The 27,584-nt window shown below is 34.0% G+C and overlaps 1 protein-coding gene, 1 non-coding gene and 1 pseudogene across 2 annotated transcripts; all 3 read left to right on the top strand.

Annotated features, from left to right (window-relative positions):
- Positions 1 to 503: 503 nt before the first annotated feature.
- Positions 504 to 4,093, top strand: LOC107614240 (uncharacterized). The gene is made up of 4 exons (XM_016316494.3): positions 504 to 948; positions 2,043 to 2,241; positions 2,573 to 3,299; positions 3,714 to 4,093. The coding sequence occupies exons 1-4, from the start codon at positions 744 to 746 to the stop codon at positions 3,918 to 3,920; spliced, it is 1,338 nt and encodes a 445-aa protein (XP_016171980.1). The 5' UTR covers positions 504 to 743; the 3' UTR covers positions 3,921 to 4,093.
- A 2,251-nt stretch (positions 4,094 to 6,344) lies between these two features.
- Positions 6,345 to 6,428, top strand: TRNAL-CAA (transfer RNA leucine (anticodon CAA)). Its single transcript has one exon. It is a non-coding gene; the product is annotated as a tRNA-Leu (tRNA).
- A 6,896-nt stretch (positions 6,429 to 13,324) lies between these two features.
- LOC148575635 (secreted RxLR effector protein 161 pseudogene) lies at positions 13,325 to 13,850 on the top strand (annotated as a pseudogene).
- Positions 13,851 to 27,584: the final 13,734 nt, after the last annotated feature.

Genomic DNA, 27,584 nt, shown 5'->3' with positions numbered 1-27,584 from the left:
AAAAAATAATTATTTGTACCAATCATTTATAACTTAAATGATATAATCTTCTCATACTAGTCGCGAATTTGCGAGTTTGAGTTTTGCATCGCCACCATCTTTTCACAACACCTCCAACAACACTGGTTGGTTTGATGCTTGAATGCAGGTATGTAAAGATTATAAAAAGAGTAGTAGAGATGATGTGTTGATGATTAAAGTGTTGGTAAATAAAAAATATAAAAATGAGAGATTCGAGGAAAAAGAAATAACGATGAAATTGAAGTTGAAGATAAAGGATGAGATAATTTAAAAATTTTATTAAAAAATTAATAAAAATTTAGAATTTAAGTATTTTTGTTGTACAAAATTTATTTTTAATGAGTATAATATTAATTTTCTTCTTTATAAATACTTTTATCTTCATAAAGTTTATGGGTACAAATTCTTATTATTTTTTCTTTTTTTACTCCGTTTCACTATTTCTTTTAATTATTTCAATAGCAAAGTTACGGAATTTTCCCAAATTAAACTCTCTCTTATTCTCTGATTTGATTCATAATAAAGCCAAATTCAAATAATGGAACGGTTGTCAGTGATGCATGTCTCTTCCACTTCCACTCTCTATATATAACGTGAAAAATTCAAGCTTTTTCCCTAAGGAAGACAAAAGAAAATGCTGTAAGGTGGGAACGTGTTGATTGGAAAAAGTGGGACAAAAAAGGAAAAGCAATAACAAACGAAAGAAAAAAATCCATACCTCTATGAAAGGGAAGAACAGGAAGAAAAGAAGAAAAGCTTTGAATTGGAGCATGGAGAAAGAAGAAGTAGGTGCAAAATGGGTAACACACTATTCAAGTGATCACCAAATACTGTTGGTTGGGGACGGTGATTTCTCCTTCTCTCTTTCACTCGCACGATCCTTCGGTTCTGCTTCCAACATTGTAGCTTCTTCTCTTGATTCCTATGGTCTCTCTCTCATTTTCACTATGATTCTTTATTACTCTCTTGATTCTCGTGTTGTTTAATGTAAAAGTTTCGAACTTTGGGTCTTTGATGGATACTTATGTATATATGATTGAATGTTCCTTTCCCCCTTTCGCGGGAAAAATTAGGGTGGATATATATATATATATATTGTTGTTCTCCTTGTTTTTGTGTTTAAAATATTAGTCTCCTTGTTTTTGTGTTTAAAAGATTAGAATGAACTATTAAGCAAGTGTAGAAGTTCGAATCCACCTTTTTGTATGCAGCAACCCATTAGGCAGTAGTCAACCTTAAATGGAGATGAGGTTCATATCCATAAGGATTAGTTCTTGGCTGATCGGATTGGAAGATACATGGACAAAAAAAAACATTATTCTCTTAGCTTATTATTCTGTGGCTTGTGTTGTGTAACTTTTAACAATGATGAATCACTTTCTAGATATTTGTTTATACCTTTTAACCAGGTTATGGTTCTCCACAACTAGTGAAATTGCTTGTAAACTAGTGAATTTATATTTATGTGTTTTTCTTTTTTTAATTTTTTATTTACTTTCCCTTCCCGTTTCACAGGACATTGTATGGTATTGGTAGCTAGTGTTTGCTCATGTTATGTTTGTTTTTTCAGGTTGGTGCTTATTTTGGTCCTTGAGGAGTCAAAATAGTCCCCATAAATAACTATTAAGGGAAATGTTTTAAAATGAGTTATGTTATTTGTAATCACTTGGCACACTCTTCTACCATTGGATTAGGTGTGTGACCTATTTGATTTGGTTCCCATATGAGGATATATGTATATGAGACATAGCAAGCACACACAACGTTCACAATATCACTCTTTCAAGTGTTATATGGCTAGAGTAAAGATGGGATGGTGGAAAAGGGATGAGTGAGATAAGGGATAACTTATAAGCTTACATTGTTCTAATGCAAATGCTTCTTTTATTCCCCCTTTATCATTTTCACTTCAGTCAAGCATACCCTTAATTAGTGTAATTCTTTTGTTACTTTGATTCTTTGAAAAAATGATTCTGCCTGACTTTTGGCGTTGATTGATGCTGTCCACATCATTCATGAAGATGATGTTACCAAGAACTACAAGCAAGCGAAATCGAATTTAGACGAACTAAAACAGCTAGGAGCGTGCTTGTATTACGGAGTGGATGCAACCAAGATGAAGTATCTTCTGGAATTGAAGATGCGCAGGTTTGATCGCATTATATTCAACTTTCCTCATGCAGGTTTCCATGGAAAGGAAGACAACTTGACAGTGATTAAGTAAGTTTTCCAGTGACCAGTCATATATTTGGATTCCTCGTTATTGTTCATGGATAATAGTAGTATCAAGTATAACTAAGTTATGTCTTTTCTTATTCAGTATGTGTTTCTTAAATATACAAAGTTAAGAACATGAATTAACCTTCTCAATATGCACATATTTGGTTTTTATAGAATTGTTATTGACTTGTAATTGTTCGTTCATCATGAGTATTTCTATTTTCGCATTAAGTTGTTGTCTACTAGTAGTAGTATTCTACTATGTTTCTTTTTTACTTTTTGGTTTATATTGAATTTCATTTTCCACTATTTATCCTACTAAACTTTACAGGAAGCATAAAGATCTTGTGCTTGGTTTCTTCAAGAATGCAAGTTGCATGCTTAGTGCTAATGGTGAAATTCATGTGAATCATAAGACTAGTCCTCCTTTCAGCAACTGGGAGATTGAGAAGCTTGGTGAACAAAGCTTATTGACATTGATCGAGCTTGCCGACTTCAGGAAAGAAGATTACCCTGGTTATAACAACAAGCGAGGCGATAGTGGTAGATGCGATGAACCCTTTCCACTCGGAATGTGCAGCACTTACAAGTTTATTAGAGCTACAATGAGGAAGTGCGAGAGGAAAAGGAAAAGGGGTTCAGGAGAGCAAATATGTCGCCCATATCTAGAAATACAAGATGCTAGGCAGCAATTACCAACTACTTCAGTTGATCTCAATTGTTATTCTCAATCAAGTGAGGTTTCGAAATTCCCGCGAATTGTGTCATCAGACTCATCACTCTATGGTTTGTCAAATGAACATGCTTCAATCAGATGTGGCTACCTGAACAATGTCGATGCAACACACCATAGAGCTGCTCATTGTGCTGCCTACTATTATGGTCAGGGTATGAGACAGAGCTCTCAGAGATTGTTGCAGCCTTTGCAACCAATGAAGCCATTGAATCCTTTCCAACTTTGGCCAACATCAACTAATGTTAGATATTCTCAAACATATTATGTTAGAACAATGGATATCACTCGACTGCCACTTGTTGCTAGAAATGAAGGCTACCAGGTATGTATTTGTTTGACTTCTTTCAGCATAAAAAACGGTTTATAAATTATAAACAAAGAGATATATTATTTGGGGAATGCATTTAGTGAACCAATTCAAACTTGGTATATGGTGTACTATCATAAATCTAACTAAGATATATAGTTACAAGATTATCTTGGTGCATTGTCCTATGATTTATACATTATTATTTATATATCTAAAAATGGACATCCTATCTGTTAGAGATATATACCATTCATGTGGCTTAAGCTTTTGAGAAAAATGATTTCATGACATTATATAGTGAAAGAAAAACACATATTCTTAGGTGGTGGCAAATGTTCCAAAATGTCTACTTTTAGACGTCCAAATAATGTTTCTCACAATGCAACTATGTCCTTAAAATATGCTTTTTCCCTAATCATCTCTCAGGTCTATAGTGGCAGTTCAAATTATATGGGAGAAGCAGTTGGTGGAACAGTTCAAAGGTATCACTATGAAAGAGTAGAGAGACCTCAATTCCAGAGTTATCTCTCTGAGTTGCATTGGGAAGTTGTCAATGGTGGCAACTATGTTCATAGTGACATTCCCAGGATGGGTGTGATAGAAGAGAGGAATATGATGTTTATTAGGTCCTGATGAATGATGATGTTGTTAATCATCCCTTTTTTTTATTTGACTTATTAATCTATCAACATCTATCATACCTTGTTAAATATGTTGATATTTTTCATATCAAGCTCTCGTTTGATCAAAGCTGTGTATATAAGAAATTTATCCTTTATATCAAATGTCCAACTTTTGTAGGGGCCTTCTAGTGTTTATTTATTTATTTTATATGTTTAAGAGTAAACAACCATTTTGACATTTGAAAGATTTTGATTTTGACAAAATGAATCTCTAAATATCAACTTCCATTTGACAAAATGAACTAATCGTTTAACTCACCACTTTAGAGGATAAAGTGTGATTTTTCATCCTTTATTTTATAGGTGGGATTAAGAGAAAATATGAGAGAGAAATTATTCAATAGTGAGAGATCACACTTTCCACTCTAAAATAAAAATTCAAAATTTAGAGGATCTAAATTCTAATCGAATTATACTTGTGAGAAGGTTGCATTTCTTTTTTTTTTTTTTTTTGGCTGGCTAATGTGGCCTTGTATTAGTGCGTGTGCATTATGCTTTGTTTTGATGTTTTGATCTGATTTTTCAATAAGAAAAGAGAAGTCACATTTCAGGGAAATCAAATCAAAGAATTAAATGAATAATAATATGCCTAAATATAATTTGCATTTACTTTTCGTGGGAAGTGTTAGATAAATATGTAATAGTATATTATCATATACAACATAAATGGTCATATAAACATCTAATTTGTATGTAGCAAAAGGTTAAATAAACATCTAATAGTATATTATCATGTGTGAAACATAAATTACTCTTTATTCCATTACTTCATTGGTCATTTAGAAAAAAATTTGATTGGATGACATTGACAAGAAAATATCAGTTCATTAAAATCAATCTCTGATAATAATTTTGATCAATTTAAGTAAAACTTCAGTGTTACGGGATATAGGTTTCATATAATTCAATTAACCCAATTCAATTGTGAGATGAAATATAAGTAGTCCCAAAGAGAATCATTCTATGGATCAAACTAATGTTAGCACTTAGCGGTCAAAGAAATACTGTAGACGCACAAAAAATTCTAATTTTAAGACATTTCTCTTTTTTTTGGGGTCTTGGAATTTTAAGACATTTTTCAAGTTGCTTGCTCGTGAACAAAAAAAAAGGTTGCTTGCTAAAATGCTTTTTGTAAACTATTGTGAACAAAATTTCTGTAAAATATAAGATTTTTAGAAGAAATATATGTTGTCAAGATGGCTAAGTGGTCTAAGGTACTAGACTCAAATTTTAGTCCTCCTGAGAGTACGTGGATTCAAATTCTATTTCTAACATTTGGAAAAATAATTTTTCATAAAAATTATTTGTTTTAATTTTAGTCTTAAACAAATATTATATGATTCAATGATTTAAGGATATGTTCGTTTTAAGTTAAAATCACTTCTAAAATAAAAAGACATATATAATTTAAAATATTCATTACTCTATTTCATATATATTTTTTCAAGCTATAAGAAGTAAATCTTAATTATATAAGAGATTATTTGTTATGAAAAGTTAAATAACTTTTTTAAATTATAATATATTGTCAAGACGGCTAAGTGATCTAAGGCACTAGACTTAAGTTTTGATCTTCGTGAGAGGGTATGGTTCAAATCCCACGCTAACATTTAGAAAAATAATTTTTTGTAAAATTATTTGTTTTGATTTCAATCTTAAACAAATATTATTTTTAAGAGTTTGTTTGTTTCAAGTTAAAATCACTTCTAAAATAAAAAGGTATATATAATTCAAGATATTCATTATTCTATCTTATATGTATTTTTTTAAACTATAAAAAGTAAATCTCACTTATACAAGAGATTGTTTGTTATCAAAGTTAACTAAATTTCCAAATCATAACATATTATCAAGATGGCCGAGTGGTCTAAGGTGCCAGACTCAAGTTTTGGTCTTCGTAAGAGGATAATTTTTCATAAAATTATTTGTTTTGATTTCAATCTTAAACAAATATTATTTTTAAGAGTGTGTTTGTTTCAAGTTAAAATTACTTCTAAAATAAAAAGGTATATATAATTCAAGATATTCATTATTCTATCTTATATGTATTTTTTTAACTATAAGAAGTAAATCTCACTTATACAAGAGATTGTTTGTTATCAAAGTTAACTAAATTTTCCAAATCATAACATATTGTCAGGATGGCCGAGTGGTCTAAGGCGCCTATTTGTTTTGATTTCAATCTTAAATGGGTATTATTTTTAAGAATTTATTTGTTTCAACTTAAAATCACTTCTAAAATAAAAGACATATAATTCAAGATATTCATTATTCTATCTTATATATATTTTCCAAATTATAAGAAGTAAATCTCACCTATACAAGAGATTGCTTATTATAAAATTTAACTAACTTTTGCAAATTATAATATATTGTTAGGATGGCCGAGTGGTCTAAGGCGCTAGACTCAAGTTCTGGTCTTTGTGAGAGGGTGTGGGTTCAAATCCCACTTCTGACATTTGGAAAAATAATAACTCGTAAAATTATTTGTTTTGGTTTTAAGTTAAAATCACTTCTAAAATAAAAAGACATACATAATTCAAGATATTCATTATTCTATCTCATATACATTTTTCAAGCTATAAGAAGTAAATCTCACTTATACAAAAGATTGCTTATTATCAAATTTAACTAACTTTTCCAAACTATAATATATTGTTAGGAAGGTACCAAAGGGTGTGGGTTCAAATCCCACTTCTCACATTTGGAAACATAAATTTTCGTAAAATTATTTGTTTTGATTTCAATCTTAAACAAGTATTATTTTTAAGAGTTTGTTTGTTTCAAGTTAAAGTCACTTCTAAAATAAAAAGGCATATATAATTCAAGATATTCATTATTCTATTTTATATGTATTTTTTTAAGTAGGTAAACATGTTCTAATAAAGACGTTGGAGAGGCTATTCTGATTTATTCTCTCTCTTGCTTCTGACTTTCGGACACACTTATTAGAGAAATTCATAGTTTCTCTCTTAATTTTGGTGGAAACAAAAAAGTTTAGAGAAAAAAATGTCTTGGATCAATTGGGATATTATAACTCGACCGAAATTAGAAGGGGTTAGGTTTCAAATATTTGGGTGCTTATAACCTAGCTCTTCTAGCCAAATAGTGTTAAAAAATTGCTACTCAGCCACAATTCCTACCATCTGAAGTTCTAAAAGGTAAATATTTTTGGGATTGATAAAGTATTTTGGAGGGTCGCAAGGTTATTGAGAAGAGGATGCTGTGGCTGTTAAAAATAAACTTGATGGTTAGAATTTAAGAATAAATAGAAACCACGGTTTGAATAAATTGTCTATATTTAATTTTAATTTAAACCATTTGTTTATTAGGATGTATTAAATTTAGATGTCAAAGAAAGGTATAAATACATATGTAATAATCATTTCAAAATAACAACACACAAATACATTCAATACATTCCTCTTCATTTTATATTCTTGGTGAGTGTGTGTGCCTTGTTCTTTTATTTTCCAACAAAGTGGTATCAGAGCCACTTATAAAATATCTTCGTCAAAAGGAACTACTTTATCTTTTCAATACCCACAATTATCTAAGCTCAACTATGAGAATTGGGCAGCCCGAATGAAAATAATTCTCGGTGCTCAAGGAGTGTGGGAGATGGTTGAGAAAGGGTATGTAGAACCAGAGAATGTGGAGAAGCTAACAGAAGCTCAGAAGAAAGAATTAGAAAATAAAAAAAAAGAAAGATCAATGTGTATTTACTATCATTCATCAAGGCTTGGATGATAATATGTTTGAGAAGATTGCTGTTGGAGATAAGTGTGTATGTCCAACAAAATACTATTGTGAATTATTATTATTATTATTTCTTTTTATAAGAATAAACTTTTATAATTTATGATAGTGTCCTTAATTAAAATTAGAAACGAATAATTACGATAGGGATCGTAATAATGAGATATACGTTTTTTTGAGTACTTTTAATTTAAATTGTTCTTAATCGTAGAATCACTAAAAATGGGACATTAGTGATTCGGATAGATTAATATATATATAATAGTCTTCATTGGATGAAGATTAATAGATCTCATTTATTAAATTATATATATAAATGGTATATATAGAGATATAACCATTGAACTGACTCACTCTAAGAATTCCTAATGGTTATAGTTACCGTATATTTGTCAATAGGATATTCTTATGATGAACATAATATTAGAATTTTCCTTTGACCTGCGACTATCATAGTAATTGACAATGTATTTGTTATACTTTGATTCCGGACACCTAACACCCTACGGTGTTAGTTGAATGGACATTGGGTATGATTTAAATACTTGTAGAATTAATGATTAGTCAAAATGGAATCCATCAACTATGGTAATGAGTTTGAGCTCTACGATTATAATGAATGGAATAAACAATGCCTTGGTCAAGGGGTTTGAATGAATTAAGAAATGAGTTTCTTAAGTCATTCATAATTCATTATAATAATGGTAACAAGTTAGAGTTTGACAATTAAACCGTACTCTAAAAGTTAGCCAAGAGCTGAAAAGATGGAAGGAGTTGTATTTTTTGTTAATCTTGGGTTCTTAGTAAAAATATTATTACTTCATACTATCGGGTCGTCAAGGAGCGTTGCTAGACGCCAACCTTGATTAGTAAATTTAGTATGACTAATTTACTACCCGCTTAGTATTGAACCTATGGGGTCACACACTAACGAGTGTTCTAATCCTTGGTAAATAATCATTTAATTATTATTTTGATTAGATCAAATAAATAATTATATTAATTCAAATGAAATATTATTATATTCTTTGCTAGCACCATGAATATAATAATATGATAATTGAGAATATTAAATAATTAATTATTTATTCTATGATGAGTTTTAAATATGGATAAGATCCCAACTGATTCTGTTTCAAATTAAATTGTAATTTGATTCACAAATCAGTCACCAATCTCATACTATATATATGTGTATATGATAAAAGAAAAAAAAACACACAAGTTTTTCTTTTACCTCCACATACACAAATATTCCAATTCTTAGTGAAGAATTGCTGGTGCAAGGAGTTGCAAGAAATTTCTCAGTTAAATCCATTGGTCAAGGAGTTGACAACAAGGATCAGTCTCGGTGTGGATACACATAGTACCTTCGTACTATCAGTCTCGGTGTGGATACACATAGTACCTTCGTACTATCGAAGGAGAAAGTTTTCATTCACTAGGGTACTCAGGTATTGGCATCTAACCCATCTTATTTCAATAAAGTTTTAAGCACAAAATAGATCAATAGGATTACTTTATTACTTCCGCTGTGTGTTATGAACACTTGTAATCCTACAGTGGTATCAGAGCCATGGCCCTTTTGTGTTTAAAATTTTATTGCAAAAATTTACAGAATTAATAGGATTAATTTAAATTTTGTTATTATAGTGAATGTGATTCCTAATAATGGCATGGGATGCTATTATTAAAATTATAAATTTATATGGGATAAAATTATATGTATGTTAGGAACATACTGTTATTATTATTTTTTATTTATTTATGAAATAAAACTGAAAGGAAAAAAAAAGATAAATAAATTTTATATTTTGTTTACGAGGAGTTACCTGACAACCAGGAGATTCGTACTCAATGATAAAATTTATATATATGTATTTGATACATGGAATGAATTAATTTTTACTTGAACCTAGACAACCTAGGGGTATAAAATATAATTCAATTAAATAATAACCTGACAACCAGGTAATTATTTGGGATTAAAATTGTATGTGATACATTTAATCATCTGTTTAAAAATGTATGAGTAATGACTTGACAACCAAGATACTCATTCATGATTTTAAATATATTTTTTTTAACACTTAATTTAAGAAATAAAGATTTCTTAATTTTCTATAATAATAATTATTGTAGAAAGTGTTATTTGTATGTGTGAATACGTACTTATATTTGTTTTTTTCTTTTAGATTCATGAATAATATGTCTACTCGATCACTGCGTGGCATACTTGAAAATAACAAATTGGCTGGAGCCAATTATGATGATTGGTATCGCAATTTGAGAATTGTTCTCATGCATGAAAGGCTAATTGATATAATCGATAAGCCTGCTGTAACGGCCCCAGTTCCTAAAGAGGATGGAAGTATTGATAATGAGGCAACCAAGGCTTATGAGAAGTACTTGGAAAATTGTCTTACTGCCAAATGCATCATTCTGGCATCCATGGGTTCTGATCTTCAAAGGCAACATCAGGATATGGATCCACCAACTATTGTTGAACATCTTAAGAAGATGTATGGTGCACAAAGTAAGACGGCCCGATATCAATTGTCCAAAACTTTGTTTAGATCTACACTTGATGTGGACTCTCCTGTTGGACCCCATGTTCTTAAGATGATTGATCTTATTGAACAACTTGAGAAGTTGGGATGCAAATTGGGCAAAGAACTTTCACAAGATTTGATCTTGCAATCTCTTCCAGAAACCTTTTCACAATTCATTGTTAGCTTTAATATGATTAAAGTAAGCTGTGATCTTCATGAAATGCTCAACATGCTAATTGATTATGAGAATCAAATTGCATCTGAGAAAAAGAAAGGAGTTGCTATGATAGTTGGCAACTCTTCTAAGAAGAAAGGAAAGTGGAAAGCAAGAGGAAATGGAAAGAATAATTTTAAAAGAGAACCCATGGCACCTAAAGGTGGTGTGACCAAACCCAAGGGCAAACAAGAAAAGGCTGACAAAAATGATGCTGAATGCTTTTATTGTAAAGGCAAAGGTCATTGGAAAAGAAACTGCAAGGAGTACCTTGCTTCTTTGAAAACCAAAGAGGAAGGTAAGACACGCTTGAAAACAGTTTTCATGATTTCTTTAGCTACTATTAATTCTTCTATATGGGTATTAGATACCGGAAGTGCTCATAATATTTGCAATTCGTTGCAGGGACTACGAGTAAGTAGATGGCTGAAGAAGGGAGAAACTTACCTTCAAGTCGGGAATAGAGCAAATGTTGCTGCTGTAGCTATAGGATCTATTTCTTTAGCAATGCCTACGGGCAAGACATTAATATTGGAGAATTGTCATTATGTTCCTAATTTTGTTGCAAATGTTATTTCTGTTTCTATGTTGGACAAACGTGGTTTTTATTTTAATATTAAAAATGGCATTTGTTCTATTTATTATGGTGATGACTTATACGTAAATGGCTATCTCCAATATGGCATTTATATTCTTCCCGATTTAAATGGTAATTCTGTCATGCATGTTTCTACTCTCAAAAGAGAGAGGAATAATCAAGTAAATGAATCATATCTTTGGCATTGTAGACTTGGTCATATAGGGGTAAAAAGGATTTCTAAGTTACATAAAGAAGGTTACCTTAACAAATATGATTATGAATCATATGTAACTTGTGAATCCTGTCTCAAAGAAAAAATGACCAAAACTCCATTTATGGGACATGGAGAAAGGGCTACAGAATTATTGGGACTAATACATACAGATGTTTGTGGACCAATGAAAATTCAAGCCAAAGGAGGATATTCCTATTTTATCACTTTCACTGATGATATGTCTAGATATGGCTTTGTGTATCTTATGAAACACAAATCTGAGTCATTTGAAATGTTCAAAATTTTTCGCAGTGAAGTTGAAAATCAAACAGGTAAAAGCATTAAGGTGCTTAGATCTGATAGAGGAAGAGAATATCTAAATGATAATTTTCTTGAGTACTTAAAGAAAAATGGGATTCTTTCTCAATGGACACCTCCTGGTACTCCACAACACAATGGTATTTCAGAGAGGAGGAATCGAACTTTATTAGATATGGTTCGATCCATGATGGGTTTTACTGATCTTCCATTGAATTTATGGGGCTATGCTTTAGAAACAGCAGCATATCTGCTAAATAAAGTACCCACTAAAGCAGTTTCTTCAACACCATATGAGATATGGAAAGGACGAAAACCAAATCTCAAGCACATTAGAGTTTGGAGATGTCCAGCATATGTTAAGAAATTGCAAAGTAATAAACTTGATGCTAGGTCCGATAAATGTAGATTCATTGGTTACCCTAAAGAAACAATGGGTTATTATTTCTATCACCCTTCTGATCACAAAGTATTTGTGGCAAGAGGTGGAACCTTTTTAGAAAAGGAATTTCTTTCCGAAGGAAGACAAGGTGAAGAAATAGAACTTGATGAAGTTCAAGAAACCAATGAAATAGTACAAGCTCAAGAACATGAAATTCAAGTTGAGCAACCAACTTTGGATGTACTCAAACTAACACCAAATTTATCATCTTCAAGAGTTGAGGATAACGAACCGATAGTAGTTCAAAGAGAGATTAATGAACCAATCCTTGAACTACCTTTGGTACAAGAACTACCTCTTCGACGGTCCACAAGAGAACATCGTCCACCACTAAGGCTAAACCTAATGGTGCAAGATGATGTAGAAAATGGGATCGATTATGATGATAATGATCCTAAGACTTATGAAGAGGCAATGCAAAGTTTCGAAAGTCTAAAATGGCAGAGTGCCATGGAATCCGAAATAGAGTCTATGAGGATCAACAATGTTTGGACTTTGGTTGAACCCTCAAAAGACATAAAACCTATTGGTTGTAAATGGGTTTACAAGAAAAAGATTGGAGCAGATGGTAAGGTAGAGACCTATAAAGCCCGTCTAGTTGCCAAGGGATACCGTCAAAAGGAGGGAATAGATTATGAAGAAACATTTTCTCCTGTGGCAATGCTCAAATCTATTTGGATTCTACTTGCTATAGCAGCTTACTATGATTATGAAATATGGCAAATGGATGTGAAAACAGCTTTTCTCAATGGAGAACTCAAAGAGAAAGTGTACATGACACAACCTGAAGGTTTCACACTTCAGTCTGATCATAGTAAAATTTGTAAGCTGCAACGCGCCATTTATGGGCTAAAGCAAGCTTCTAGAAGTTGGAACATTTGCTTTAATAAGACAATCAAAAAATTCGATTTTATCCGGTGTGAAGAGGATCCTTGCATATACAAAAAATTTAGTGGGAGTACAGTCATTTTCTTAGTACTCTATGTTGATGACATATTACTAATAGGAAATGATGTACCAACATTGCAAAATACCAAAACTTGGCTATCTCAACAATTCTCCATGAAAGATTTGGGAGAAGCAGCCTATATTCTAGGAATAAAGATCTATAGAGATAGATCTAAAAGGTTGCTCGGACTCTCACAATCTATGTACATTGATACCATATTGAAAAGGTATAACATGGAAAACTCTAAAAAGGGCTATTTACCAATATGCACTGGAATTACTCTCAGTAGAAAGGATTGTCCTAAAACTTCTGAAGAGAGAGTACGCATGAGTAGAATACCATATGCTAGTGCAGTGGGAGCTATCATGTATACTATGACATGTACACGTCCTGATGTCGCATATGCGCTAGGAGTAGCCAGTCGATATCAGGCAAATCCAGGTGAGGAACATTGGAAGGTGGTTAAATCCATTCTTAAATATTTAAGAAGAACCAAAGACCAATTCCTCATCTATGGAGATTCTGAACTTATACCAAAAGGGTTCACTGACGCAAGTTTTACCTCAGACAAAGATGATAGCAAATCTACTTCAGGTTATGTTTTCACCTTAAACGGTGGTGCAGTGAGTTGGAAAAGTTCCAAACAAGCTACTGTAGCTGATTCAACAACTGAAGCTGAGTACATAGCAGCAAGTGAGGCAGCTAAAGAAGCTGTGTGGATGAAGAAGTTCATAAACGAGCTTGATGTGGTGCCTTCAATTAAAGAACCACTTCCATTACTGTGCGACAATAATGGAGCCATTGCACAAGCAAAAGAGCCAAGATCACATCAAAAATCTAAGCATATCTTGAGAAGGTATCATTTGATAAGAGAGATCGTTGAACGTGGAGACGTTGAAATTCAAAAGGTTGCTGGGAAGGATAATGCAGCAGACCCATTCACTAAGGCACTTGGATCAAAAGAGTTTGATAAGCACATGTGGGAATTGGGATTGAAATATATGACTGATTGGCTCTAGTGCAAGTGGGAGATTTTGTTGGAAATACATGTATGCCCTAGATCCAATCTGTCATTGGCTCTAGTGCAAGTGGGAGATTGTTGGAGATAAGTGTGTATGTCTGACGAACGGATTTTTGACGGTTTAGAAATTCACTAATAAAATCTCGTTGTAAAGTATAGTTTCTAAACCAAGCAATAATCCTTTCATACAAAAAGTTGTTTGTCACTAAAACAAACCCCTAAATTTATAAACCGAAGTATTGGAACCTCGGGTCGTTCTCCCTAAGAATTACAATAAAGTGTCTTGTTATTGGTTATGAATTATTTTTGGGGTTTTGGGATAAGAGACATGAAATGTAAATGACAATGAAAATAACCTAACAACTAAAAAGCACTTGGCAAGGTTGTGAGAATTAGAAGTCCTATCCTAGTTATCCTCCTCGATTGTGACCACAATTGTCCATTGCTACCACTTAGTCAACCTCTAATAATGGAGGAAAGTCAAGTGGATGAATCAACTTAATTCCACAAGTCCTAGCCAACTCCCAAGGGAAAGACTAGCTTTAGTGATATCTAAATCAATTAGCAACTTCTAATTATCAATCAACAAAGACATTAGATAACTCAAGCGTCACTAATTACTCTACCATAGCCAAGAGGAACAAAATCTATACTAAAATCCAACCAAGCATTTCATCAAACACTTGGAAGGCATAAAAGAAGAGCAAAGTAAATTGATAACAAAAATAGAATCTAACAACAATTATGGCAATGAATTAACAACAACAATCAAAGGAAACAAGATCTAAATGAATTACTTCAAATCACACTAAAAGAAAATAGGATGAACAAAAGTAGATCTACAAACAAAGTAGAAGAAAGTAATAACAACAATGGAAGAATGATAAATGTAACAACAAGAAATTAAGAAGAAGGAGTAGAAGGAAACATGAATTAAAACTTAGATCTAAGAACTAAACCTAATCCTAATCCTAATTCTAGAGAGAAGTGAGAGCTTCTCTCTCTAGAAACTAAGCTAAAGCATAATGAAACTAAACTATGACTAAGTGTGTTGACTCCCCTCAATCCTTGGCTTGAATAGCATCAGAAATGAGCTGGGTTGGGCCCAAAGTGAGCTGCAAAATCGCTGGGGGCGATTTCATTAAAGTGGGCCACAGACAGCATCGGCGCGCGCGCGCAAAGTGCGCGTGCGCGCCCCTGAACGCGAAGCAACATATAGCAAAATTTATATCATTTCGAAGCCCCGGATGTTAGCTTTCCAACCCAACTGGAACCGCATCATTTGGACCTCTGTAGCTCAAGTTATGGCCGTTTAAGTGCAAAGAGGTCGGCTTGACAGCTTTCCGGTTCTTTCATTTCTTCATGAGTTCTCCAACTTTTCATGCTTTCTTTCTTCATTCCCTTGATCCAATCTTTGCCTCCTAAACCTTAAATCACTTAACAAACATATCAAGGCATCTAATAGAATCAAGGTGAAATAAATTTAGCTATTTTGAGTCCTAAAAAGCATGTTTTCACATTCAAGCACAATTAAAGGAGAATATACAAAACCATGCTATTTCTTGAATAAATATGGGTAAAAGGTGATAAAATCCCCAAAAATCAATACAAGATAAACCCTACAAATGGGGTTTGTCAACCTCCCCACACTTAAACCAAGCATGTCCTCATGCTTAAACCAAGAATGAAGTAAGGGTATGGCATTTATTCAATGGAAACTAACTAAATGCAATCTACCTATATGCAACTATCTAAATGAATGCAAGTGCTTGGTCAAAATAAATCAATTCCCAAGAAACGTATATGCACAAGGGCTAAGGACTAGCAAGTCTAATCCGCAATTGAATTGAGTTATTAAATATTTTACAAACTTGCGTGAAGAATGATGATCATAGGTGAAAACATGTAATTGAGCATCGAACCCTCACCGGATGTGTTTGCACTCTATTCGCTCAAGTGTTTAGGGTTGATTCACTCAATTCTCCTCTATTTCATGCTTTCCAAGATTTGTTTTTCTTCTAACAATCAACATTTATTTCATGCATGCATACAAGTATCATGAGGTCTTTTCATTGGTTGTAATGGGGCTAGGGTCAAGGTAGGATGCATATTTGGTCAAGTGAGCTTGAAATTTGAATCTTTGATAAGCTTAAACTTCCCACCTAACCTATGACATCCTATACAATTAAGTTCTAACCTAACTACCCATTTTCTCACTTTTTCACATACTCTTGCATTTTCTTTTCATTTCACAGCACTTATGCATTGATCTTATTGAGCTTCACTTTGGGACATTTTGTCCCCTTTTTATTATTTTTATTCTTTTTTTCTTTCTTTTTCTATTTTTTTTTCTTTTTTTCCATATTGTTTTTCTTTTTCACTTTTATTTCTTTTTCTTTTGTTTTTCTTATTTTTTTCTTTTTATATACAAGAACCTCAATGCATAAGGTTTTACATTTGATCAATACATGAGTATGTACCCAATTCCCAATATTTCCAATAACATTACAAAACTACCCTTTTATTCACCCAATGTCCCAAGGTTCCCACACTTTGAATGGTACACACACTCTAGCCTAAGCTAATCAAAGATCCAAATAAAGGACATTCATTGTTTTTTTTCGCTTTAAGGCTTGTAACGTGCTAAATTAAGAACAAGTGGGTTAATTGTAGGCTCAAATTTGGCTAACAATGGAAGATAAAAGGTAGGCTATTTGGGTAAGTGAGCTAAATGAAATGATGGCCTCAATCACATAAATGCATGAATACACAAAATAATGGACATAAAGAATCAAACAAATCAAAGATTACAATCATAGAAAGAGAATAATGCACACAAGAAGGAAAAATAAGTGGTTATAAGATGTAACCACACCATTAGGCTCAAATCTCACAAGCTTGTGTTCTTAGCTCAAAACATGATCCATAATATACATACATTCAAGCAAGTTCTATGAAAAGTTTTCACTCAAATCAATTGAGATGCCCTATAGATAGAAATCTTGAAAATTTTCATTATTTGAAAAATTTCATTATTTTGACTAAGCTTATTGTGTATACATATGCAAAAATAAGAAAATGAAAGTAAAAATCCTAAGAACCTAAAATGAAATGCAAAAGTGTTGGGATTAGAAATTTGTCACCCAAAATCGCCGACCGGTCGGACGACCTCCCCACACTTAAAAGTTTGCACCGTCCTCGGTGCACTCAAAGATGAGCAAGGGGGTACGGCGACTCTCCGGATTGCTATGTGTTCTTTCTTCCGCTTCCATGGTTGCTTGTGGTGCATTCGTTATGAAAAACAAAAATATACCACCATAAGATGAGAGGATATAAAAGCAAGGAAGCATACATTGTTGGAATGAGGTAAATCACTAGAATGAGGTGAGTGAATTAGTGTGACATTAAGAAATATTAGGTGTGTGAATTCTAAATTGCACGGTTTAGAATACACATTAGCAGAAAAGCTATGTCACAAAAGAAGCATGCATTTCACTTATCCTAGTGTGCTTGAGATGCTTTAAGTAAGCTTGTAAGGTAAGACAAGCATTAGAGAAGCATGAAAGCATTCAAGTCAAACATATGGATGGATATAATCATGAAATACAATGCATTAAGGTAAATGCTCAACATTATCCATCAAGAGATTGCCTAATCAAAGAATACGGTTCAAGTCACATGGTGGCTAGCTACAACATGCAATTCAAAAGAGTTATAAGCTCGAAGACAATTCTCATCACTTGGTATTTTTCAAAAGGTAAGCATGAGGAACTCAAAACCAAGTAACAGAATATAACCTCAATCATAGAATCCAACAAAGATTATCTAAAAATATTCATGCTAAAATAGCATTTAGGCAATAAGGGATATAGCAATGTATAGTAAACAAAGTCAATACTCCAACACTTATGATGAAAAGAGAGAAAATAAAATGAAAACTAAACTAAAACTAACTAATCAACTAACTAACTAACTAATTTGTTAACTAAAATAAATGGTTGTCAATGGTGTTTGGAAGTGTTGGATGAGGGGTAGGAGAAAGGAGAAGGAAAGAAATAGAAAGAGGAGAAGAAAAGAAATGTGGTGAAGGAAGGAAATACGCGCGTACGCGCGCATGCCGCGCACGCGCGGATGGCTTATTCCGAGAGTGACGCGTACGCGTCATGTGCGCGAGCGCGCAAATAGGTTTGTGCCAAAGGCACAACGTCGGCACGGCGCAGGCACAACTCTCTGGAAAATGTATGGAATGTAGAACTTCTCAATCCACGCGTACGCACACATGGCGCGCGCGCGTGGATGGTCGAAAATATTGGAAGTGCGCGTACGCGCCATGTACGCGTACGCGTGGATGGTGCTCTGTTTTTTTCAAAAAAATTTTCTATGTTTTTGCACCAATCCAAGCATTCCAAACCTCCAAACAGCTACCAAAACACCATAAAACCTTATTTAACATACTAAACTACCAATTAAACTCAACTATCTAAACAAAATATGAAATTAGACTAATTCTACCAATATATACAAAAGAGAAAATGAAAGGATTTTACCATGGTGGGTTGTCTCCCACCTAGCACTTTTGTTTATTGTCCTTAAGTTGGACTTATGGGGAGCTTTTCTCAAGGTGGCTTGTGCTTGTATTCATCTTGGAACTCCCACCAATGCTTGGTTCTCCATTGTGCCCCAAGATTCTTCATGGATTGAGCCAAGTCTTGATGGAGTTCTTCACAAGCTTGGGGCTCCCAAAGTTGATCCTCTTCTTGTAATCCGGGATCCCACACTTTATTTTCACACCCGTCTTGAAGTTGATCATCATTATTAATCCATCCGGGTGGTGAACAAGGTGAATTCTCTATGAAATGCCCAACAATCCTCCTAGACCTATCTATTTGAGCACTATTCCCACCTTTGTATTCAACTCTTGAAGTATCAACCAAAATGAGCCTTGATTTGCAACGCCAACCACAAAACCTTTTTCGTTTACGCTTCATCCCACAAAGCTCCCTAAGTTGGCCATCAGTTTCAAGCAAACCATATTCAAGTGGGATAATAAAGCTAATAGAAATAAATTTCACCCACTCAAATGAAGGGGTAGATGGCAACCTAGGCAAAGACAACTCCAAGAATTTTGATAAAGCGTATTCAATTCCCATCCTCCTTTTTCTAAAGATTTCCACCTCTTCACAAGACTTCTCAATTATAATCCTTTGTTCAACAATTTTATATAAACCTTTTCTCCTACTCAAGTCATAAATGGGAGGGTAAGAAAAATTTACCTCCACATTGCTTTCCATCTTGTTGGGAGAAGGTTCTTCATGCTCAAAGGATTCTTCACCACTAAGGTTTGATGCTTGATCTTCATCACCAAGGGAACTCACTTCTTGCTCTATCCCATCCAAATCTTCATATGGAATATGTCTTGGAAGGTGTGCACTTTCCTTCCTAGCATGAATTTCAATCATCTTGGAGGGGTTTTCTTCAATTCTAGATTCCCATGGAGGCTCCGCATCTCCTAAGTCTTCAATCAATTCTTCCCTTTCTTCAATAATCATAGCTTCCTCCAATTGTTCCAATACAAAGCAACTTCCCTCATTCTCCACCAATCTCTCTTTTATGTTATGCTCTTCATTTGATTTTCCACATGTAGCCATGGGAGTTCCTTGAGAGTTCAAGCATTGGGATGCTAACCGGTGTACCACCTCATCCAAGGCGGCCGTGAATTGTTGCACATCCCTTTTCATTTCCTCTTGTCCTTGAACAAGAACATCAAGGATGTCATCCATTGGAGGTTGGGGTGGATGGAAGGGTTCATCAATTTGGGGGAAGGGTTCATAGTAGGAAGGTGGTTCTTCTTGGTAGTGTTGTGGTGGTTCTATGTTTTCCACTCTTTCCACTTGTTGCACAACACACTCCATGGTTGCTTGAAATTGATCCAATGCTTCCTTGAGACGATCCCTTGACTCTTGTTCCTCTTGGATAATATGATTAGGATCATGTGGCTCTTGGATCAATGGATATGAGTATTCTTCCATGGGAGGTTGTGGTGAAAAGTAGTATTCATCTTGTGGTTGAAAATTTTCATATATTGGAGGTGGTTCATCTTGGTAATAATGTGGAGGAGGTGGCTCTTGAAAATATTGATGTTGGAATGGTGGTGGCTCTATATGTGGTTCATATTGCTCATATGGTTGTTGGTAGGATGGATATGGATTAGGGTCATATGAAGATGGTTGGTAAGAAGGGGCTTGTGAGTATGGTTGGGAGTTAGGTTGAGGGTATGGATCATAGGCATATGGTGGTGGTTCTTGAAAATCACAAGGTGAGTCACCATAGCCATTGGATTGGTATGCATCATAGAATGGCTCTTCTTCATAGTGCATTGGTGGAGGTTGTTGCCATGAGGATTGATCATATGCATATGGCTCCTCCCACCTTTGATTGTCCCATCCTTGATGCACATCTTCATTGAAGTTCCCATTTCCTACAACATAGTTGTAATCACACTCATAGCCAAGGTGAGAATTCATGATAGCAAAAGAAAATGAAAACAAAATCAAATAAGAAGCAAGAAAGTTAAATCCTAAAACTAGCAAAAACTAACAAAGAAGCAAAAGGTAAACCTATTTACAATATTCACATATATACAATAACCAATAACATAACACCATTGCAATTCCCCGGCAACGGCGCCATTTTGACGAATGGATTTTTGACGGTTTAGAAATTCACTAATAAAATCTCGTTGTAAAGTATAGTTTCTAAACCAAGCAATAATCCTTTCATACAAAAAGTTGTTTGTCACTAAAACAAACCCCCTAAATTTATAAACCGAAGTATTGGAACCTCGGGTCGTTCTCCCTAGGAATTACAATAAAGTGTCTTGTTATTGGTTATGAATTATTTTTGGGGTTTTGGGATAAGAGACATGAAATGTAAATGACAATGAAAATAACCTAACAACTAAAAAGCACTTGGCAAGGTTGTGAGAATTAGAAGTCCTATCCTAGTTATCCTCCTCGATTGTGACCACAATTGTCCATTGCTACCACTTAGTCAACCTCTAATAATGGAGGAAAGTCAAGTGGATGAATCAACTTAATTCCACAAGTCCTAGCCAACTCCCAAGGGAAAGACTAGCTTTAGTGATATCTAAATCAATTAGCAACTTCTAATTATCAATCAACAAAGACATTAGATAACTCAAGCGTCACTAATTACTCTACCATAGCCAAGAGGAACAAAATCTATACTAAAATCCAACCAAGCATTTCATCAAACACTTGGAAGGCATAAAAGAAGAGCAAAGTAAATTGATAACAAAAATAGAATCTAACAACAATTATGGCAATGAATTAACAACAACAATCAAAGGAAACAAGATCTAAATGAATTACTTCAAATCACACTAAAAGAAAATAGGATGAACAAAAGTAGATCTACAAACAAAGTAGAAGAAAGTAATAACAACAATGGAAGAATGATAAATGTAACAACAAGAAATTAAGAAGAAGGAGTAGAAGGAAACATGAATTAAAACTTAGATCTAAGAACTAAACCTAATCCTAATCCTAATTCTAGAGAGAAGTGAGAGCTTCTCTCTCTAGAAACTAAGCTAAAGCATAATGAAACTAAACTATGACTAAGTGTGTTGACTCCCCTCAATCCTTGGCTTGAATAGCATCAGAAATGAGCTGGGTTGGGCCCAAAGTGAGCTGCAAAATCGCTGGGGGCGATTTCATTAAAGTGGGCCACAGACAGCATCGGCGCGCGCGCGCAAAGTGCGCGTGCGCGCCCCTGAACGCGAAGCAACATATAGCAAAATTTATATCATTTCGAAGCCCCGGATGTTAGCTTTCCAACCCAACTGGAACCGCATCATTTGGACCTCTGTAGCTCAAGTTATGGCCGTTTAAGTGCAAAGAGGTCGGCTTGACAGCTTTCCGGTTCTTTCATTTCTTCATGAGTTCTCCAACTTTTCATGCTTTCTTTCTTCATTCCCTTGATCCAATCTTTGCCTCCTAAACCTTAAATCACTTAACAAACATATCAAGGCATCTAATAGAATCAAGGTGAAATAAATTTAGCTATTTTGAGTCCTAAAAAGCATGTTTTCACATTCAAGCACAATTAAAGGAGAATATACAAAACCATGCTATTTCTTGAATAAATATGGGTAAAAGGTGATAAAATCCCCAAAAATCAATACAAGATAAACCCTACAAATGGGGTTTGTCAATGTCCAACAAAATACTATTGTGAATTATTATTATTATTATTTCTTTTTATAAGAATAAACTTTTATAATTTATGATAGTGTCCTTAATTAAAATTAGAAACGAATAATTACGATAGGGATCGTAATAATGAGATATACGTTTTTTTGAGTACTTTTAATTTAAATTGTTCTTAATCGTAGAATCACTAAAAATGGGACATTAGTGATTCGGATAGATTAATATATATATAATAGTCTTCATTGGATGAAGATTAATAGATCTCATTTATTAAATTATATATATAAATGGTATATATAGAGATATAACCATTGAACTGACTCACTCTAAGAATTCCTAATGGTTATAGTTACCGTATATTTGTCAATAGGATATTCTTATGATGAACATAATATTAGAATTTTCCTTTGACCTGCGACTATCATAGTAATTGACAATGTATTTGTTATACTTTGATTCCGGACACCTAACACCCTACGGTGTTAGTTGAATGGACATTGGGTATGATTTAAATACTTGTAGAATTAATGATTAGTCAAAATGGAATCCATCAACTATGGTAATGAGTTTGAGCTCTACGATTATAATGAATGGAATAAACAATGCCTTGGCCAAGGGGTTTGAATGAATTAAGAAATGAGTTTCTTAAGTCATTCATAATTCATTATAATAATGGTAACAAGTTAGAGTTTGACAATTAAACCATACTCTAAAAGTTAGCCAAGAGCTGAAAAGATGGAAGGAGTTGTATTTTTTGTTCATCTTGGGTTCTTAGTAAAAATATTATTACTTCATACTATCGGGTCGTCAAGGAGCGTTGCTAGACGCCAACCTTGATTAGTAAATTTAGTATGACTAATTTACTACCCGCTTAGTATTGAACCTATGGGGTCACACACTAACGAGTGTTCTAATCCTTGGTAAATAATCATTTAATTATTATTTTGATTAGATCAAATAAATAATTATATTAATTCAAATGGAATATTATTATATTCTTTGCTAGCACCATGAATATAATAATATGATAATTGAGAATATTAAATAATTAATTATTTATTCTATGATGAGTTTTAAATATGGATAAGATCCCAACTGATTCTGTTTCAAATTAAATTGTAATTTGATTCACAAATCAGTCACCAATCTCATACTATATATATGTGTATATGATAAAAGAAAAAAAAACACACAAGTTTTTCTTTTACCTCCACATACACAAATATTCCAATTCTTAGTGAAGAATTGCTGGTGCAAGGAGTTGCAAGAAATTTCTCAGTTAAATCCATTGGTCAAGGAGTTGACAACAAGGATCAGTCTCGGTGTGGATACACATAGTACCTTCGTACTATCGAAGGAGAAAGTTTTCATTCACTAGGGTACTCAGGTATTGGCATCTAACCCATCTTATTTCAATAAAGTTTTAAGCACAAAATAGATCAATAGGATTACTTTATTACTTCCGCTGCGTGTTATGAACACTTGTAATCCTACAATTGCTGATATAACCAATGCAAAGAAAGCTTGGGATACTTTTCAAAATTCCGTCATAGGAGTTGAAAAGGTGAAGAAGGTTCGTCTTCAAACTCTAAGGGCTGAGTTTGAGTCTCTAATCAGATTATTTCACCACAGTTTTGACGGTAGTGCACCAAATGAAAATGCTTGGAGAAAAATTAGAAGATGTTCGTGTTGTTGAGAAAATCCTTCGTTCTCTCAACTCAAAATTTTACCATGTGGTGGTAGCCATTGAGGAGTCCAAAGATTTGGATACGATGTCCATTGATCAGTTGAATGATTCCTTACGGGCCCATGAAGAAAAAATGGATAAAGGCAAGCAAGAACGTGTGGAGCATGTCTTGCAGGCAAAACTTTCGTAGAATAGTAGAGGAGAAACCAATGAAAGTGGAAGACAAGGACGAGGTCGAGGCCGTGGACAAGGACGAGGACGTGGTTACGGAAGAGGAAGAAATGAGAAAAATTATTCTCAAGAGAAAAGAAATCAAAATTTTGTTCGAGGTCGTGGAAGAGGAAGAACAGTTGACAAAAGACACATTGAATGCTATTCATATGGAAAGAATGGACATTATTCTTGGGAGTGTCAGACATCCAAAGAAGAAGAAAATAAACTTGTTGTGCACAGTGAAGATATTGAAGAACCAACATTATTCCTTACGCTCAAGGAAGATCAAAATTCTAAAGATAGTACATGGTATCTTGACAATTGTGCTAGCAACCATATGACAGGTGATAGGAGTAAATTTGTAGCACTCGACATTAATGTAAAAGGACATGTGCATTTTGGTGATGAATCAAAAGTAGAGATCGATGGCAAAGGGACGATTCTATTCGAGCTGAAGAATAGAAGTCATAAGGTTCTTTCCAATGTTTATTACATCCCAAAGATGAAGAATAATATCTTGAGTATTGGACAACTTATGGAGAATGGTTGCAAGATAGTCATGGAAGATCGCTATCTTTGGCTTAGAGATAAAAATGGAAATCTTATTGCTAAGGTTTCTATGACGAGAAACCGTTTGTTCTTGTTAAACATGAGAAGCGGTGGAGCTATATGTTTGAAGTCATGTATTGAAGATCCACCATGGATTTGGCATATGAGATATGGACATTTAAATTTTGGTGGGCTCAAAGAATTAGGAACAAAGAAAATGGTAAAAGGAATTCCAACAATTGATCATCCTCATCAGTTATGTGAAGCTTGCTTACTTGGAAAATATTCAAGAAAGAGTTCTCCAAAGCAGTCCAAATCAAGAGATACCAAGCCACTTCAGCTTATCCACGCAGATGTTTGTGGACCTATCAAGCCTTTGTCACTTGGTAAGAGCGCTTATTTTTTGCTTTTCATTGATGATTATTCAAGAAAAATATGGGTTTATTTCTTGAGGCAAAAGAGCGAAGCATTTGAAGCATTCAAGAAGTGTAAAGCCTCGTTGAAAAAGAAGGTGGCTATGAGATAAAAGCTCTCAGAACTGACAGAGGTGGAGAATTCACTTCAAATGAATTCAAGATGTTTTGTGAAAATCATGGTATTCGACGTCCCCTAACTGTTCCTAGATCGCCTCAACAAAATGGAGTTATTGAAAGAAAGAATAGGACAATTCTAAATATGGCAAGAATGATGTTAAAAAGTAAGTCATTACCAAAAGAGTTATGGGGAGAAGCAGTTGCATGTACAGTTTATCTATCAAACCGCTCACCTACCAAGAGTTTGAGAAATATAACACCTCAAGAAGCATGGAGTGGTTTGAAGCCTAATGTATCACATTTAAGGGTATTTGGATCTATTGTATATGTCCAAATTCCTGAGCAAGAAAGATCGAAGCTTGATGATAGGATCCAAAAGCTTGTATTTATTGGTTATGAGGAGAATACTAAAGGCTACAAATTCTTCAATCCATCAATAATAAAGTAATAATAAGCAGAGATGTTGAGTTTGAAGAAAATGCAAAGTGGGACTGGAGTACACAAAATGAAGTCACTTATGATTTTCTGCCTTACTTTGAGAAAAAAGAAGCCCCGATGCAAGAAGTGCAAGGCGAAATCGATCCTTCAATACCAGCATTAACCCCACTAGCATCATCATCGTCATCTCCATCCTCTAGTTCAAGCGAAGGCCCTCACAGATATTGAAGTCTCCCTGATCTCTATAAGCAAACAGAAATACTAGAGGATGAAAATCTATTGTGTTTACTCTCCAATGATGAGCCTTTAAGTTTTAAAGAAGCTGTCAAAGATGAGAAATTGATACAAGCTATGGAGGAAGAAATTTTAGCAATTGAGAAGAACAACACTTGGAAACTTGCATCACTTCCAAGTGGTCATCAGGCTATTGGAGTCAAATGGGTTTATAGAGTTAAGAAAAACTCTAAAGGTGATGTAGAAAGGTATAAAGCAAGACTCGTTGCAAAAGGGTATAAACAAAAGCAAGAAATAGATTATGATGAAATGTTTGCTCCTGTTGCTCGCTTGGAGACAATAAGACTATTGTTGTCACTTGCAGCACAGAACAACTGGAAAATCCACCAAATGGATGTGAAGTCTGCTTTTCTGAACGGTAATCTTCTGGAAGAAGTTTATATTGAACAACCTTTGGGTTTTGTTGTTAAGAGTTGTGAAGATAAGGTGTTAAGGCTTAAAAAGGCCTTATATGGACTGAAGCAAGCTCCAAGAGCTTGGAATGATCGTCTTGATACGTATTTTCAAGATAATGATTTCACTAGGTGCATTCATGAATATGCACTCTATGTGAAAGAGGAAAAAGAAAATTTGTTATTTGTTTGTGTCTATGTGGATGATCTTATATTCACAGGAAATAATCAAATAATGTTTGAAGAATTTAAGAAAGTAATGGCTCAAGAATTTGAGATGAGTGATATGGGACTAATGTCTTATTATCTGAGAATTGAAGTGAAACAAATGGAGGATGAAATTTTCATCTCACAAGAGGCTTATGCAAGAGAGCTATTGAAGAAACTCAACATGCTAGACTGCAATCCTACCAATACACCTATGAAGTGTGGAGTCAAACTTTCCAAAGAGCAAGAAGGAGTGAAAAAAGTTGATCAAACATTATTCAGAAGTCTCGTTGGGAGTTTAAGGTATTTGACCTGTACCAGACCTGACATTTTATTTTCAGTTGGGTTAGTTAGTCGTTACATGAAAAATCCAACAGAAACCCACATGAAGGCAGCCAAGAAAATTCTTCGTTATCTTAGAGGCACTCTTGAGTATGGCATGTTTTATTCAGCTTCAGATGAATTCAAATTAATGGGCTATTGTGATAGTGATTATGCTGGGGATATTGACGACAGGAAGAGTACTACTGGCTTTGTTTTCTTTTTAGGAAATAATGCAATTTCTTGGTGTTCAAAGAAACAACCTATAGTCACTCTTTCAACTTGTGAAGCTGAATATGTTGCTGCCACTGCATGTGCATGTCATGCAATTTGACTGAAGATACTACTGAAGGAACTTCATTTTGAGCAAGCTGAATCCACCAATAAGTCAACGATTGCCCTAGCAAAGAATCCAGTGTTTCACGACAGAAGCAAGCACATAGAAACAAAGTATCATTTCATTCGACAATGTATTGAGAACATGCATGTGGAGGTTGAGTATGTGAAATCACTTGATCAAGTTGCTGACATTTTCACAAAATTTCTGAAATATGATGTTTTTCAAAAGTTAAGGATTATGATTGGAGTCAAAAAATTATCAAGTTTAAGGGAGGATGTTAAAAATAAACTTGATGGTTAGAATTTAAGAATGAATAGAAACCACAGTTTGAATAAATTGTCTATATTTAGTTTTAATTTA

This window comes from Arachis ipaensis, chromosome B1 (genome assembly GCF_059453495.1).
Source record: "Arachis ipaensis isolate K30076 ecotype BB chromosome B1, ASM5945349v1, whole genome shotgun sequence".
In the NCBI taxonomy this organism is placed as follows: Eukaryota; Viridiplantae; Streptophyta; class Magnoliopsida; order Fabales; family Fabaceae; genus Arachis; species Arachis ipaensis.
The sequence above is the reverse complement of the archived record's forward strand: the minus strand, read 5'-3'. Positions and strand labels throughout refer to the sequence as shown.